Source organism: Macrobrachium nipponense, chromosome 38 (genome assembly GCF_015104395.2).
Source record: "Macrobrachium nipponense isolate FS-2020 chromosome 38, ASM1510439v2, whole genome shotgun sequence".
Lineage (NCBI taxonomy): Eukaryota > Metazoa > Arthropoda > Malacostraca > Decapoda > Palaemonidae > Macrobrachium > Macrobrachium nipponense.
The window spans coordinates 54,028,438-54,042,332 of NC_061098.1; the positions used below are offsets into that span (position 1 = coordinate 54,028,438).

Below are 13,895 nucleotides of genomic sequence, written 5' to 3' on the forward strand. Positions count from 1 at the left end.
TAATTTAACCAGACCACTGAGTCACAACACTGGATCCTCTTGTGACTGGGCCAGGGTCTATTGCTAAAACTAGAATTTAAATTTAAGTAAAAATATCTTGAAACTAAAGAGAAGTCCTTGGCAAGTTAAAAGCAAAAGGACTGGGCCACAAAGTGTGTTGTTACTCCTAAAGTTTGATATCTTTGAAAAAAAAAAAAAAAATATGTCCTTGGCAAGTTAAAAATAAAACCTGAGAAAATGTCCTTACCTGTGCAGAACTGTATTCAGACACAAAGAAAAGGCCTCTACAGGTAGCACTGTTGTCCCCTATGGCACATACATATGTACTATAATGAAGGTCACTTTGCCTTCAGATTTTCAGTTTAAGTCACATTTATGTCAACGGGCAGAAAAAAGAAAAAACTTCTTTCTATACAATGGAATATTTACTTTTACACAAAAACAAGTCTGCAGCTCAATAAAATACAATACATATAATTTCTTTTGGACCAGTGAACAGGTTTTTACAAATCAAGCAATTATTCATTCTAAAATTTACAAATCAAGCAATTATTCGTTCTAAAATAAGTAATCATATCCAATGACAGTTGTGCCACCTAGAGGTTTACAATCACCATCTCTGTTATTGTTTTTTTTTAGGTTACTTTAAAATTATTTACACAAGTACTTTTATAAAACAATATCACGATGGATTTTTTGTGGAAATATAAATACAGTCAACCCCCACTATCCATTTGGGGAGGATAGGGACCACAACCACCCGAAAATGGCTAAAATTTGCGAATACTTAACCCCACCCCGCATAACAAGGCTCGTACAGCGTGTAACTGTTATTTTAATAGTTTAAACACCAAAGACCAACCTCTAAAAATATTTATAACTGCCTGTTTTAATAGTTCAAACAATAAATACTACAGTCACAAAACTAATATGAAATTACTGTAATTACTGAAAAAATCTGTGAGTAGTCAATTTTTTTGCAAATAATTTGGAGATTCATTCCAAGGTAAATTCTGTGAATAGTCAATTTTTTTGCGAATAATTTGGAGATTCATTCCAAAGAAAAAACTGTAAATAGTCAATTTTTTTTTGCAAATAACTTGGAGATTCATTCCAAAGTAAAATCTGTGAATAGGTGAAACCGCAAATGCTCAACAATGAATAGGCGGGGAGTCAACTGTAACGATAATCCTTTCTGATACTGAGTAAATTTATCAGTGGAATCTTGTTTAACAAGCAAACTGCAATTAACAACTCAAATTGCAGCTTTTTTTTTTATTTGAAATAAGACAATAGAGTAACTTTGAAGCTTAATTAGCTAACACATCAAAATAGTAACAACACGTCACATCTAGACCAAAATTATAATACTTCACTTTGGAAGTAAGTCATTTTTGCCTATTATAGATTTTTCTAAATAATTTTTCCCTGTTGTTTGATAAGTCCCAGAACTGCAAGTCAGAACTGCAAGTATGACAAGACAGATTCCTTAATTCCCTAAACCCCAGTGACCCTAATATTTATAATACCCAAAAGAACTCTGAACATAAATTTATACACAGGCACTGAAAACCTAAATCACATTTAGATCATATTACATACCTTGAAACATGAAAAATTCAAGCTGTTTTACAGATATGTTAAAAAAGTTAAATAAGAAGCTTTCCATAGAATAATGAAATATGAATTTCTCTGCAAGTAATTCAAAAGCCAATTATCAATTCATAATAAAATAACAGTACAGTAAACCACAACTTATATACTTCATATACTATGTACTATATATAAAACCATAGCTTCCACTAAGCTGGGCTAAAGCTTTTCAGAACCTTCCTCATAAACAAGACATGATTCAATTTCGTGAGGTGACAAATGATGATAAAGTTTCAGGTGAGCGAAGCCATTTTTCTTATTTGTGAAATGACGACGACAAAGCGTACAAGAGTATGGCCGAACGCGGCCTGATATCTTCCTGGGAAGTTCGTCACTGGTGGTTGCATCAGCATCTGACATCGACAGATTGTGTTTAACCCTAAGGTGCGTAACCAGGTTATCTCTGCGAGTATACTTGCTGGGACAAATGTTACACGAGAAAAGTTTCCTCTCCTCCCTCTCGACTTTAGCAACGGGAACGTCGTCGATAAAGAGTTCTATCTGTTCAAGTGGAGTATTATGCACACGTTTCAAGTGGGAGGTTAAATTGTCTTTCCGACAGGTTCTATGACCACAAACTTTACATGCAAAGGGCTTGATCTCCTCGTGTATCACACGATGTACTTTGACACGCCACCTCATCCTGAATGCTTTGTTACAAATATCACACTTGTAGGGTTTTTCATTTGTATGGTGCATGATGTGCAACTTCAGGTAATACGATGTCGAGAAAGATTCAGGACAATACTCACAGAAATAGGTTTTTAATCGTAACTTTCGGGGAGCTTTGTTTGCCTCACCCGTGATTTTGGGTATGATACTCTTACTTTCATTATCTACCTTCAAAGTGTTCTCAGCAAACTGCATTACTGGAATCTCTGGTTCATCTGTACTAACAGAAGAACTCTGCAGATTTTGGGGAATCTTTTTCTTTTTTCGTTTCAGTAAAGAAGCCTCTGGAATCTTTTTATCATTTCCATGTTCCACAAAGCTATTCTTTCCACCAGACACAGAATTGGGACAGTTGTTGTTTTTCAGTTTCTTTTTATCAACAGGCTTCTTGATTTTCCTAGTTACAGTCTTCAATTTTGCATAAGCTTTCCCTTCTACTTTACCATCCAGCACTTGTGTCTTTGCAACAGTTTTTGCTTTTACATTAGCTTCCTTCTTTTCACCTCTCTCTTCACTAATATAACACTCTTTCTTCAACTTTTCACTAATGGTTCCAGCTTTATTTTTGGTTGTCTTGTCCGTAGCTAAACTACCATTCACCGGTAACTGGCCCTTGACTAGTGATGGGCCACTATTCTCAAACATATCACTTGTATATGTAAAGTATGAATCAAAGAAGATGACATTCTTCTTAATCTTTCTTTGTGATTTTCTAACAGGCTCCAAATCCACAAGCTTTTCTTTGCTTTGTTCATTACTGACTGTTTTACATGGCTGCCTACCATTCTGAGCACAAAAATTGCCATTCCTCTTTCTCTTCAAAGCCTCTTTCTTTCCACTTTGAGACTTTGCAGTCAGTTCGGAAAGGTTAATAACTGGGTTGTCTTTCTTTTGGTTCCTTTCATCATTTGGTGGTTTTATGATGTCACCATACCCTGGGACATCATCATCAAACGTTTCATCCTCATGAATGAACAGAGGATCTTTTACATCTTCACCAAAGTCATCTAGATCGTCATAAGAGTCCTCATAATCACAATCACTTAGGTTCTCACTCTTTATACTGACATTTTCATCCACATCATAGACTTTATTGTCATGTCCTGCAAGCTCGTGTAACACAAGTAATGGAATGTCATTCTTTGTGGATTTTTGAAAGGGATCCCAGTAAGTTTCCAAGACTGAATTCTCCTGCTTAACTACTCCCCTTTCACTGATGTCAACTGCAGTAGCCATGGCAACTTTTTCAACTAGTTAAGATCCACTCAAAACCAGATTAATCCTCCTGAACCACCAATCCTGTCACATCTTCACTGCAAGACTACATCTTGTAATCTCACGCTCACTAAGGGATCCAAACCTAAACAAAAAAAAAGATTGTGACAGAGTTTAGAAAACCATGGAACATTAATTAAAGTCTACTGTGTATAAAAAAAATCTATGATTCTTAATGTAAATTGGTTAGTTAAAAACAGAACATTTTTTTTTATTTATTTTTGAAATACTGTACTACAGTGCCTCTCATTCCAACCCTCAGAAAAATTTTGAACTCTCTCTCTCTCTCTCTCTCTCTCTCTCTCTCTCTCTCTCTCTCTCTCTCTCTCTCTCTCTCTCTCTCTCTCTCTCTCTCTCTCTCCATTTGTTAATAAAAGCAGACTGGGTCTGGGAGTTTATTGTGTGGCTGAGTCAGGTGGTGAGCCCAGGATGGAGCATTTCCAGCAGTATGATATCGAAATGAAAGTACGAAATAAAGGACAAAATTTTGTACGCAATCAGGAAAAATTTTTGAAGAAAAAAGTCAGCAAAACCAAAATTGTAAGAAAATGAGGGCGTACTGTAGTAGTTACCTCTCTATCATGATAGCTGTATTTCCCAAGTCAGGCAGGAGAACAATAATGAGCGAAAATTAAAAAATTAAGCAGATAGTTTAGTTTGAAACATCTTTTCCCCTACCCTTTTTGGGTGGTCGGAGGGTCTATAGTTTTCTATTCAGGTTTTTCTTCTGTCCACATAAGTGAGGAAGTGGGGGGGGTTGATGCATAATAGAGAGGTTAGTATTTAAAAAATGTTGCTGTCATGATAAAATCAATTTTTTTTAAAGTAAATTGTATTTTTCCTTACTATATGTACAAACCTGAGGTCCTTTACATTAGGAATTACCTTCAGTGAAGAATGGAAAACGGCCGTTAAAACTTTCAAACAAGATGGTTAGGCAGCTAACTACCACTCCGGTAGTCAAGAGTCCCATCCCGACCAGAAGTAAAAATTCCAATTTGCTTTTGGCCCAGGTGCTAGATTGAGGGGAGGCATGAGATGGGCATATGTGTAATGTAAAGGATCTCAAGTTTGTATAGTAGTTAGAAAAAATTCAATTCACTTTAAAAAATTCTGATTTTTTCCTATACGATACTCAAACCATCAGTCCTTTACATTAAGAAGACTTGCTGGTTGGAGGGAGGAATTTAAGTGAGTCTCTATGAACTGAGTAGACTTCGCCACACCTGGGTTTTCTGACTTCTGGGCCATTTCATATGAGGGAGAAACATACCCTCATATGAAAGGGCATAAAGAACTTTTAATGTCGGAGACGATAAGACAATTACAGGCATTGGGTTTGTCTTATGTCAGGGTCTTCTGTCCCCTTGCTAGGGGAAGGAGAGGATATATACTTCTATAATCTAATCAAAGAAAATATATAGGGAACTCGATAAATAGATTTACCTGCATTGGCTGCCAGGTCCAGCATGTAATGGCTCGTCCACTCTCTGCCCAAAGAAGAGTAGGATGAAAGAGGAAGAAGGAGAGCCAGTCACTCTCACTTAAACATACATTCATAACCGTATTTCTTAGGTGAGATGCAACCTTGCCCTGTTAAAGGAGCTGGGTAACTACACAATTTGTTGAGCAGCCACCAGAGTTCCCAAGGAAAAAAAGTGTCCAAGGACTTGTGGGCAAGTCCAAAAGGTAGAAGGAAGTACCTGAGGAACCAACAGGTTCTTACAGAATGCGAGGGAAAGAACAATGTCCTTATTTTGTGAACTCTCCATGAAAGAAGCTGGTATCATCTTTGCCCACAGCAGAGTACATTTTCCAGATCATCTCATGAAGCCAGGAGAAATAGTATTCTAGGACACTTCTTTCTTGGACATGCCAGTGCTAACAAAAAGTCGACGACACTGTGCAGGGATGTCGAGTCTTCTTCAGATAGCACCGCAGCACTCCAGGAAAAAGTAGCCTTCTGTCTGGATCATTACCAACAAATTCCTCTAGGGAAGGGATCATAAAGGACTTGAGCCTAGCATCAGGGACCAATGGGTTTGAAATTGAGCATAACCAATCCTCATCCTCTCGAGTGTTTTACATCGACGGGAAGTCCATGTGTAATGCATACATTATGTTAATATAGATATTTTCCATATCTGTAAATAAACCCATGACCCAAGGGGTCATTGGCGAGTTAGGAGAGTGATCAATAGCCATAACAGGACGTAAAACTAGACCACGCCATGCAATGCTTGAAGTGGCCTGGTTTACATTTATCTGTATCAACAATTGTCATCTCTTGTAAACAGGTCAGAACACCTTCCATGGGAAGCTGGTGACCTATCACCTGTAAAGGAAACACATGACATCCGAGTCATATGAACGTATCTGTTATTTTTGTAATATGCTGAGATAGCTATTGTCAGCTATTGATGCGACTCTCTTGTAAAGTTAGTTCTATCTTCCTTCTCCAACAGAGTGGTCATCTGACCAACCTTTCCTATACTCCTGTGATGGAGTTGAAATAAAGTTGTTAAGTTAACTCAGGAAGTTTGAGTCATCTCCCCTATTCTGAAGAAGAAACAAAATCTACTTGATGTCACTCAGACGTGAAAGGGAAAAGGAACCACAATGCTTGCTTATCACAGTCGCAAGAATAGACATACAACTGGTCGCCGTCCTATACCATTTAAGTGGTGGACCGCAGACAGTTATATATTGGTGGCAGTACAACGTATCTACGTCTACCGAAGCAAACGGAATCATCAAGAATATAACTAACCCTTAAATGCCGAGTGGACGTATTTTACGTCAACATTTTTTGTCTCTCGGGTGCCGACTGGACATATTTTACACCGACATACAAAAGTTTTTTTTAAAAATTCGCGGAAAATTACTTATAGGCCTACCAGCCGAAAACTCTTGAATCACGCGCCTTGGGGGATGCTGGGAGTTCACGGATCAAGGTGTTGTTTTGTTTACAATTGTTACGCAGGCGCGCAAGCGCGAATTTCTTTCTTGCCGCACTAAAAAGTATCGGTGACACATCTCGGAAATTATTTCGTCACTTTGACATAATTTTTTTTACCATTTTAAATTAGCCGTTACATGGAGTATTATATATGAAAATGTGTGCATTTTTATTTAGAATACAAAAAAAAAATACTCATGATTGTAGCTTTTATCAGTTTTGAGATATTTTCATATAAATAACGATAAGTGCCAAAATTTCAACCTTCGGTCAACTTTGACTACCGAAATGGTCGAAAAACGCAATTGTAAGCTAAAACTCTTATATTTTAGTAATATTCAATCATTTACCTTCATTTTGCAACAAATTGGAAGCCTCTACCACAATATTTCGATTTATGGTGAATTTATGAAAAAACTTTTTCCTTACATCCGTGTGGTAACTCTTCCGAAAAAAATCATACGTGCGATTGTGGTAATGTTTGCACCATTTTAAATTCCCGTTACACAAAGTTTTATATATGGAAATGTGTGCAATTTCATGCACAAAACAAGCAAAAACAACCCATGGTTGTAGCTTTTATCAGTTTTGAAATATTTTCATATAAAAAAATGATAAGTGACACATTTTCAACCTTCGGTCAACTTTGACTCTACCGAAATGGTCGAAAAACACAATTGTAAGCTAAAACTCTTATATTCTAGTAATATTCAATCATTTACCTTAATTTGGCAACAAATTGGAAGTCTCTAGCACAATATTTCGATTTATGGTGAATTTATGAAAAAAATAACATTTTCCTTACGTCCGCGCGGTAACTCTTCCGAAAAAATCATACGTGCGATTGTGGTAATGTTTGCACCATTTTAAATTAGCCGTTACACAAAGTTTTATGTATGAAAATGTGCGCAATTTCATGTAGAATACAAAAAAAAAATAATTGAAGGTTGTAGCTTTTCTCATTTTCGAAATATTTGCATATAAATCACAATAAATAGAAACAAAACCACGTTCGGTCAACTATGACTACCGAAATGGTAGAAAAACGCAATTAAGCTAAAACTCTTACAGTCTAGTAATATTCAGTCATTTATCTTCATCTTGAAACAAATTCGAAGTCTCTAGCACAATATGAAATTTTCATTATTAAAATGAAGTTTTATTGTATACTTACCGAACAATTATACAGCCGTGATTTCCATGATCGGCAGGAGACTAAATTCAAATTTAGCGGCGTAGGCGTCGCCAACACTGATGGTGATGACGTTCATCTCCCTACACCGCGGGAGAACCAGGTACAACTGACCAGGTGAATCCAATTCTTTCTGCCGTCCGTCCACCTAAGGGGAGGAGGGTGGGTATAATCATAATTGTTCGGTAAGTATACAATAAAACTTCATTTTAATAATGAAAATTTCATTTTTATTGTAGTCTCTTACCGAACAATTATACAGCTGATTACACATTTATGGAAGGGCGGTGGGATCAGTGGAACACTAGTATTTCTAAATGGTTACATTTATTACAATACCGTAAACACTCAAGGTGTCTGTTGTACCTTACCTTGTAAGAGAGCTACAGCAGACTGTTACTGCCTCTGGTCGGTGCTCTTCTTACTATTGTAGAGGAATTGGAATTTGACCAAAGTTAGCCTCTACAGGAGTGGAATCCTTCCGTAGTTCAAGCGAGTCAAGGCTGACTGACGGAGGATAGTAACAACAAAGATTGCCCTTGCCCTGGGCTAAGACCAGAAATTCAATCATACAAAACATTTGTCACCAACACCAGATTTAAAAACATATATACCCAACCATTATAAAATCTGACCTAACAGACTGGTGAGTATCCCAGGTACTCAGTACCCCCAGCTTCCCTTGAACTCGACAACCTATTTCAAGGTGAAAAGTTAGCATAGAGGTGACGACCCCTGTGCCGTTTCTCCCAACACCATGCCAGAAACCGCCACCGAACCTAACGTTTTACAATTCTCGAAAACCGTTTCTATCTCTTTGAGATAATGACTCGCAAAAACCGAACTCGATCTCCAGAACGTGCTCTGAAGAATCGAAGCTAAAGATAAATTCTTTCTAAATGCTAAAGAAGTTGCCACTGCTCTAACCTCGTGAGCTTAACTCTCGAACGGAAGATTGTCGTTCTCGGACTGCGAGTGAGCTTCCCTGATAAGCTCTCTAATAAAGAACGATATAGCATTCTTAGAAAGAGGACGAGAGGGATTTTGAACCGAGGTCCAGAGCTTAGAAGATTGTCCTCTAATACCCTTAGTGGCAAACAGATACTGCTTAATAGCCCTGACTGGACATAAGAGCCTTTCTTCCTCCTCATGTCCAACCAAATCAGATAAGTTCCTTACCACAAAACTCCTTGGTCAAGGATTAGAAGGATTCTCGTTTTTGGCTAGAAAGGTCAAAGATACCGAAAATACAGCATTGCCTTGAGAGAAACCGACTCTTTTGTCTACAGCGTGTAATTCGCTGACACGCTTAGCAGAAGCTAGTGCAATAAGAAAAAGTGCCTTCTTAGTCAAGTTCCTGAGTGAAGCCGACTTCAAAGGCTCAAACGGTGGCCCCACGAGAAACTTAAGCACCACATCTAAGTTCCAAGCCACTGTATCCTGCGGGAGCTTAGTGGTTTCGAAAGACCTAATGAGGTCCGACAGATCTGAATTGGAGGAAATATCCAAACCTCGATGTCGAAAAACCGAAGAAAGCATGGCTCTATATCCTCTGATCGTCGAAGGAGCCAGTTTCTTAGAGTTCCTAAGAAATAGAAGAAAATCTGCTATTTCTGTTAAAGAGGTCGCAGAAGTAGAGACTTTAGCACTTCTACACCACTCTCTGAAGATTCTCCACTTCCCTTGATAGAGTTTGTTAGAAGACTCTCTCCTACAACGAGCGATAGCTTCTGCAGCTCTTCTTGAAAACCCTTTCGCTCTGACAAGATTCCGGACAGTCTGAACCCTGTCAGAGCTAGAGCGGACAAGTTTTGGTGGAACCTCTTGAAGTGAGGTTGTTTGAGAAGCCACTTCTCTGGAGGAAGAAGTCTGGGGAAGTCTACTAACAACTGGAGAAGGTCCGGGAACCACTCTTTCCTGGGCCAAAAGGGAGCGATTAACGTTAGTGTTACATTGCTGTGCGACATGAACTTGTTCAGCACCTCTCTTATTAGACCGAACGGAGGGAATGCATAAGCTTCCAGACCCGACCAATCCAACAGCCATTGCGTTCCACCGACCAAGCTAGAGGATCTGGAACTGGAGAACAAAAGAGAGAAAGACGGTGTTCCTTGATGTCGCGAACAGGTCTATGGACGGTCGTCCCCAAAGGCGCCAAAGTTTCTGACAAATCTTGTTGTCCAAAGTCCACTCCAGAGGTAACACTTGCTGTTGACGACTTAACTCGTCCGCCAGGACGTTCATCTTTCCCGGAACAAATCTCGGGACTAGCTGAACCTTCGCTTCGTTTGACCACAGGAGGAGATCCTTGGCTACTTCGTATAGAGAGAAAGACTGAGTCCCCCCTGTTTCCGCACGTACGAGAAGAGCCGTGGAGTTGTCGGAATGCACTACCAACTACCGACCTCTCTACTAAGCTCCGAAACTGTCTGAGCCCCAGGAAAATTGCTAAAAGTTCCTTTACATTTATGTGGAACTTCTTCTCCTTCTCCGACCAAGCTCCTGAAGTCCGTTGATTTCCCAGCAGGGCTCCCCAACCTGTGTCCGAAGCGTCGGAAAAGAACTGTAGGTTCGGGAGGATGGGTCGTAAATCTAACCCTTCTTCCAACCTTGCTCGAGAGCCACCACCTTAGGTCCTCTTTTATTTGATCTGTGACAGGAAAGACAATCGAGTCTGGTTGTGTCTTCCTGCACCAAGAGGCTCTCAGGAAAAACTGCAGAGGTCTCATGTGCAGTCTTCCCAACGTCACAAATTTCTCCACTGACGTCAATTTGCCCAGGAGCATCATCCACTGATTGGCAGAACTTACCTTTTTGTCCAAGAACTCCTGAACTGTCTCCAGACAGCCTTGAACCCTCTTCGGGGACAGAAAAGCCCGAAAAACTTGAGCATTCAGTCATCCCCAAATAAAGGATGCTCTGAGATGGAACCAACTGGGACTTCTGTTTGTTGACCAGAATTCCTAACTTTCTGGCAAGATCCAGAGTTGTTCCAAGGTCCTTCATGCACCGACTCTCTGATTCCGACCGGAGAAGCCAATCGTCCAGATAGAGGGAGATTCTTACTCCTAATATGTGCAGCCAGCTTCCTATCGGGGATAGAACCCTGGTGAAAACTTGAGGAGCGGTCGCTAGTCCGAAGCAAAGCGCCCGAAACTGAAACACCTTGCCTTCGAACATGAACCTCAGGTACTTCCGAGATTCGCGATGTATCGGAATGTGAAAATAAGCGTCTTGCATGTCCAGAGAAACCATCCAATCCCCCTGTCTGATGGACTCCAGAACCGACCGAGTGGTCTCCATATGAAATTTTGTTTTCTGGACATGCAAGTTCAGGGCGCTCACATCCAAAACCAGCCTCCAGCCCCCTGATGACTTGGGAACTACAAAAAGGCGATTGTAAAAGCCTGGAGGAAAATCCCCTTCTATCTGTTCTATCGCTTCTTTGAAAACAAGCGCTTCCACTTCTGCGGCTAGCGCCAGAAATTTGTCTGAGCCCGGAGAGTATATTGCCTGGAATGGAATTGGCACAGGTGAGAGCGAGGGAGGTGAAACGAGAGGAATACGATAGCCGAACTTGAGTACTTGCACTACCCAGGCTTCTGCTCCTCTGTTTTCCCATTCCTCCCAAAACAGAGCCAGCCTGGCTCCCACTGGTGCATGAAGAACCGAGCTTTCATTTGGAAGGTTTGTTAACCTTGGCCGAGGCCTTAGACTGAGGTCGCAAATTCGACTTCTTCGGCCGAAAGAAGCGCTTGGGTTTTCTCCCTCGAAAAGGCACTTGGGCCAGAGGAGAAACCGAAGGAACAGTCTCCAAAGGAGCTTTAGGTCTCTTAGTAGACTGTGCCAGTAAATCCGAAGTAGATTTCTTATCTAGCGCAGACGAAATTGACAACACTACATCGTCTGGAAAGAGGTTATCTTTCACAAAAGGAGCAAACAAGAGAGCAGACTTCTGTAGGGAAGTAACCCTTTTAGAAGCAAAGGAGCACCAAAGTTGCCTTTTCTTAAGGGTACCAAAGGCGATGAGCGAAGCTAACTCATCACATCCATCCCTAATGGATTTGTCCGCACAGGACAGAACACCAATCCAATCCTCCGCTAACTCCTGAGAAAGAGAAGGACAGTCTTCGATCTTGGCCGCTAAAGCGCCAATAGTCCAATCAAGGAAGCTAAAGACTTCAAAAGTTTAAATTGGTTCTTTACAACGTGTCCAACTCAGGCGTTGTAAAGAAAACTTTCGCTGCGGCGAAAGCAGATCTTTCTAGAGGAGTCGATTAAACTGGAGAAGTCTCCCTGGGAGGAGGCAGAAACTCCCAGAGAAGGAGCTTCCCCAGTTACATAAAAACCTATACCTCTTACGAACGCAACTTAGAGGAGGGTAAGCAAAAAGAGCCTTCCCTAAGTCTCTTTTCATAGACATCCATTTCTGCGTCTCTTTCAACGAATGTCTAACCGCTTTAGATAGAACAAGTTTTGGGAGGAGAGGGTCTGAAGTTTTCCTCCTCATCAAAAAAGTCGAAGTTGGGGAGCGCGGAGCCGCTTTCTCAAAATAATCTGGATAAGATACCAGAAGAAATCTAAGGAGACGTGAATAACACGAGAGGATGATGTGGACTCCTCCTCCTCTACTTCTTCTTCATTCTCCGATACCGCGAAGAAGTAGACGGGACTACAACGGATCTGAAGGTTTCGAACCACCCTTGGACTCATTCATCCAGTTGGTTAACATTCTCTAAACTGCTTGCGCAAAGGCGCCAGAGACGAATCAAAAACAGTTAACGTAGGCTTGGAAGAGCCTAAATGTTCAGCAGGAGGCGGAAAAACTACTTGCGTCTCGCTCGGAGCCGCCGAAATTCGAGGTTGAAACAGGCGCATCAGGCGTAACAGACGAGAAAGCGCCTAAAGAAACACCCTTAGAACTGCTAGCTACAGCGCTAAAAACCACAATCTCTACTAGTATATGGAGCCGAAAAAGGCACAGATTGAGGCGACGAACGAGCCGCTAACGCCAAGGCGCAACCCTACTCTCAGGCTCCTTTATATCGCTTGACTGGAGGAGGCGAAGAATCAGCGCCTGAACGCCTCTTTAAGGGACGCGAAAACGGGAAAGCGAATCTCGCCAAGAGCGCCGCGCGACCGGAGACGAATCGCTTGAATCATTTGAAAGGCGTCTAACCGCAACACCTTCCCAACGCTTAACCAATCCGTTGAGGCATGCAAACAGGTCAAACAAGAGAGGCGCCTGTCTGTTGGGCAAATCCCGATCGACTCCCTTGGACTTCCGGTATGTCTTCTCACCGGTGCGGGGGAGCTGGACAGTGACCTTTGTCTAGGAGACGTGTCAGGACAGACAGACGCACCCTCAACTACACTCTTACCTGAAGCCGCTTTCTCCAAAAACGTCTTAACTGAATTACCAAGTTGCAAAACCGTATTCGCTAGTACCGAAAATTTCTAATCTAACCTCGATTCCAGACTGGCAATGGTGTCGGAAGAAACTACACGGGAAGCCGGAGAAGTGGGATTAGTAGGAGGAATAGGAGGCGTAGTTAAAGGAGACATAACAATTTGAGGAGAAACAGAAGGAACAGATGCATCACAAGACGAAGCAGAGCTAAGCCTACTTTCCCTAAGCGCTGCTTTTCTAATTCTGTCTTTAGCTAATTTCTCCGAGTATGAACTAAAAAACTTCCATTGAGAATCAGTCCAATCACTACACTCGTTACATGTTCGATCTGCTGAACAAACCTGTCCCCTACACTTAACACATTTTAGTGTGAGAATCATACTCTAACTTGGATAATCTAGTTTTACATCCTGAGATGCAAAACCTAACTCCCGACGGACTAGAATCCGACATGGCAACGCCTAAATAATAAGCAAAATAACAACAACGCCAAAAAAGAGTACTTCACCAATTCCGAAGATCAAATCCACAAGAAAAAGCGAAGCAAAGTCATCCAACCGCACCGACCACCGATGTTCACCGGACGCCGGCAGGAAAAGAATTGGATTCACCTGGGCAGTTGTACCTGGTTCTCCCGCGAGTGGAGGGAGATGACGTCATCACCACCAGTGTTGGCGACGCCTACGCGCTAAATTTGAATTTAGTCTCCTGCCGCTCGTGGAAATCACGGCTAT

The 13,895-nt window shown here is 41.1% G+C and overlaps 1 protein-coding gene across 1 annotated transcript in view; it reads right to left on the bottom strand.

The window, feature by feature from the left end:
* Positions 1-403: 403 nt before the first annotated feature.
* The window catches only part of LOC135209737 (zinc finger protein 91-like), a 269,350-nt gene continuing 255,858 nt past the window's right edge, over positions 404-13,895 (bottom strand). The window contains exon 2 of the mRNA XM_064242513.1: positions 404-3,685. Coding sequence (XP_064098583.1) covers positions 1,813-3,561 — 1,749 coding nt within the window. The 5' untranslated portion in view covers positions 3,562-3,685 and the 3' untranslated portion in view covers positions 404-1,812. The remainder of the gene's footprint in view (positions 3,686-13,895) is intronic.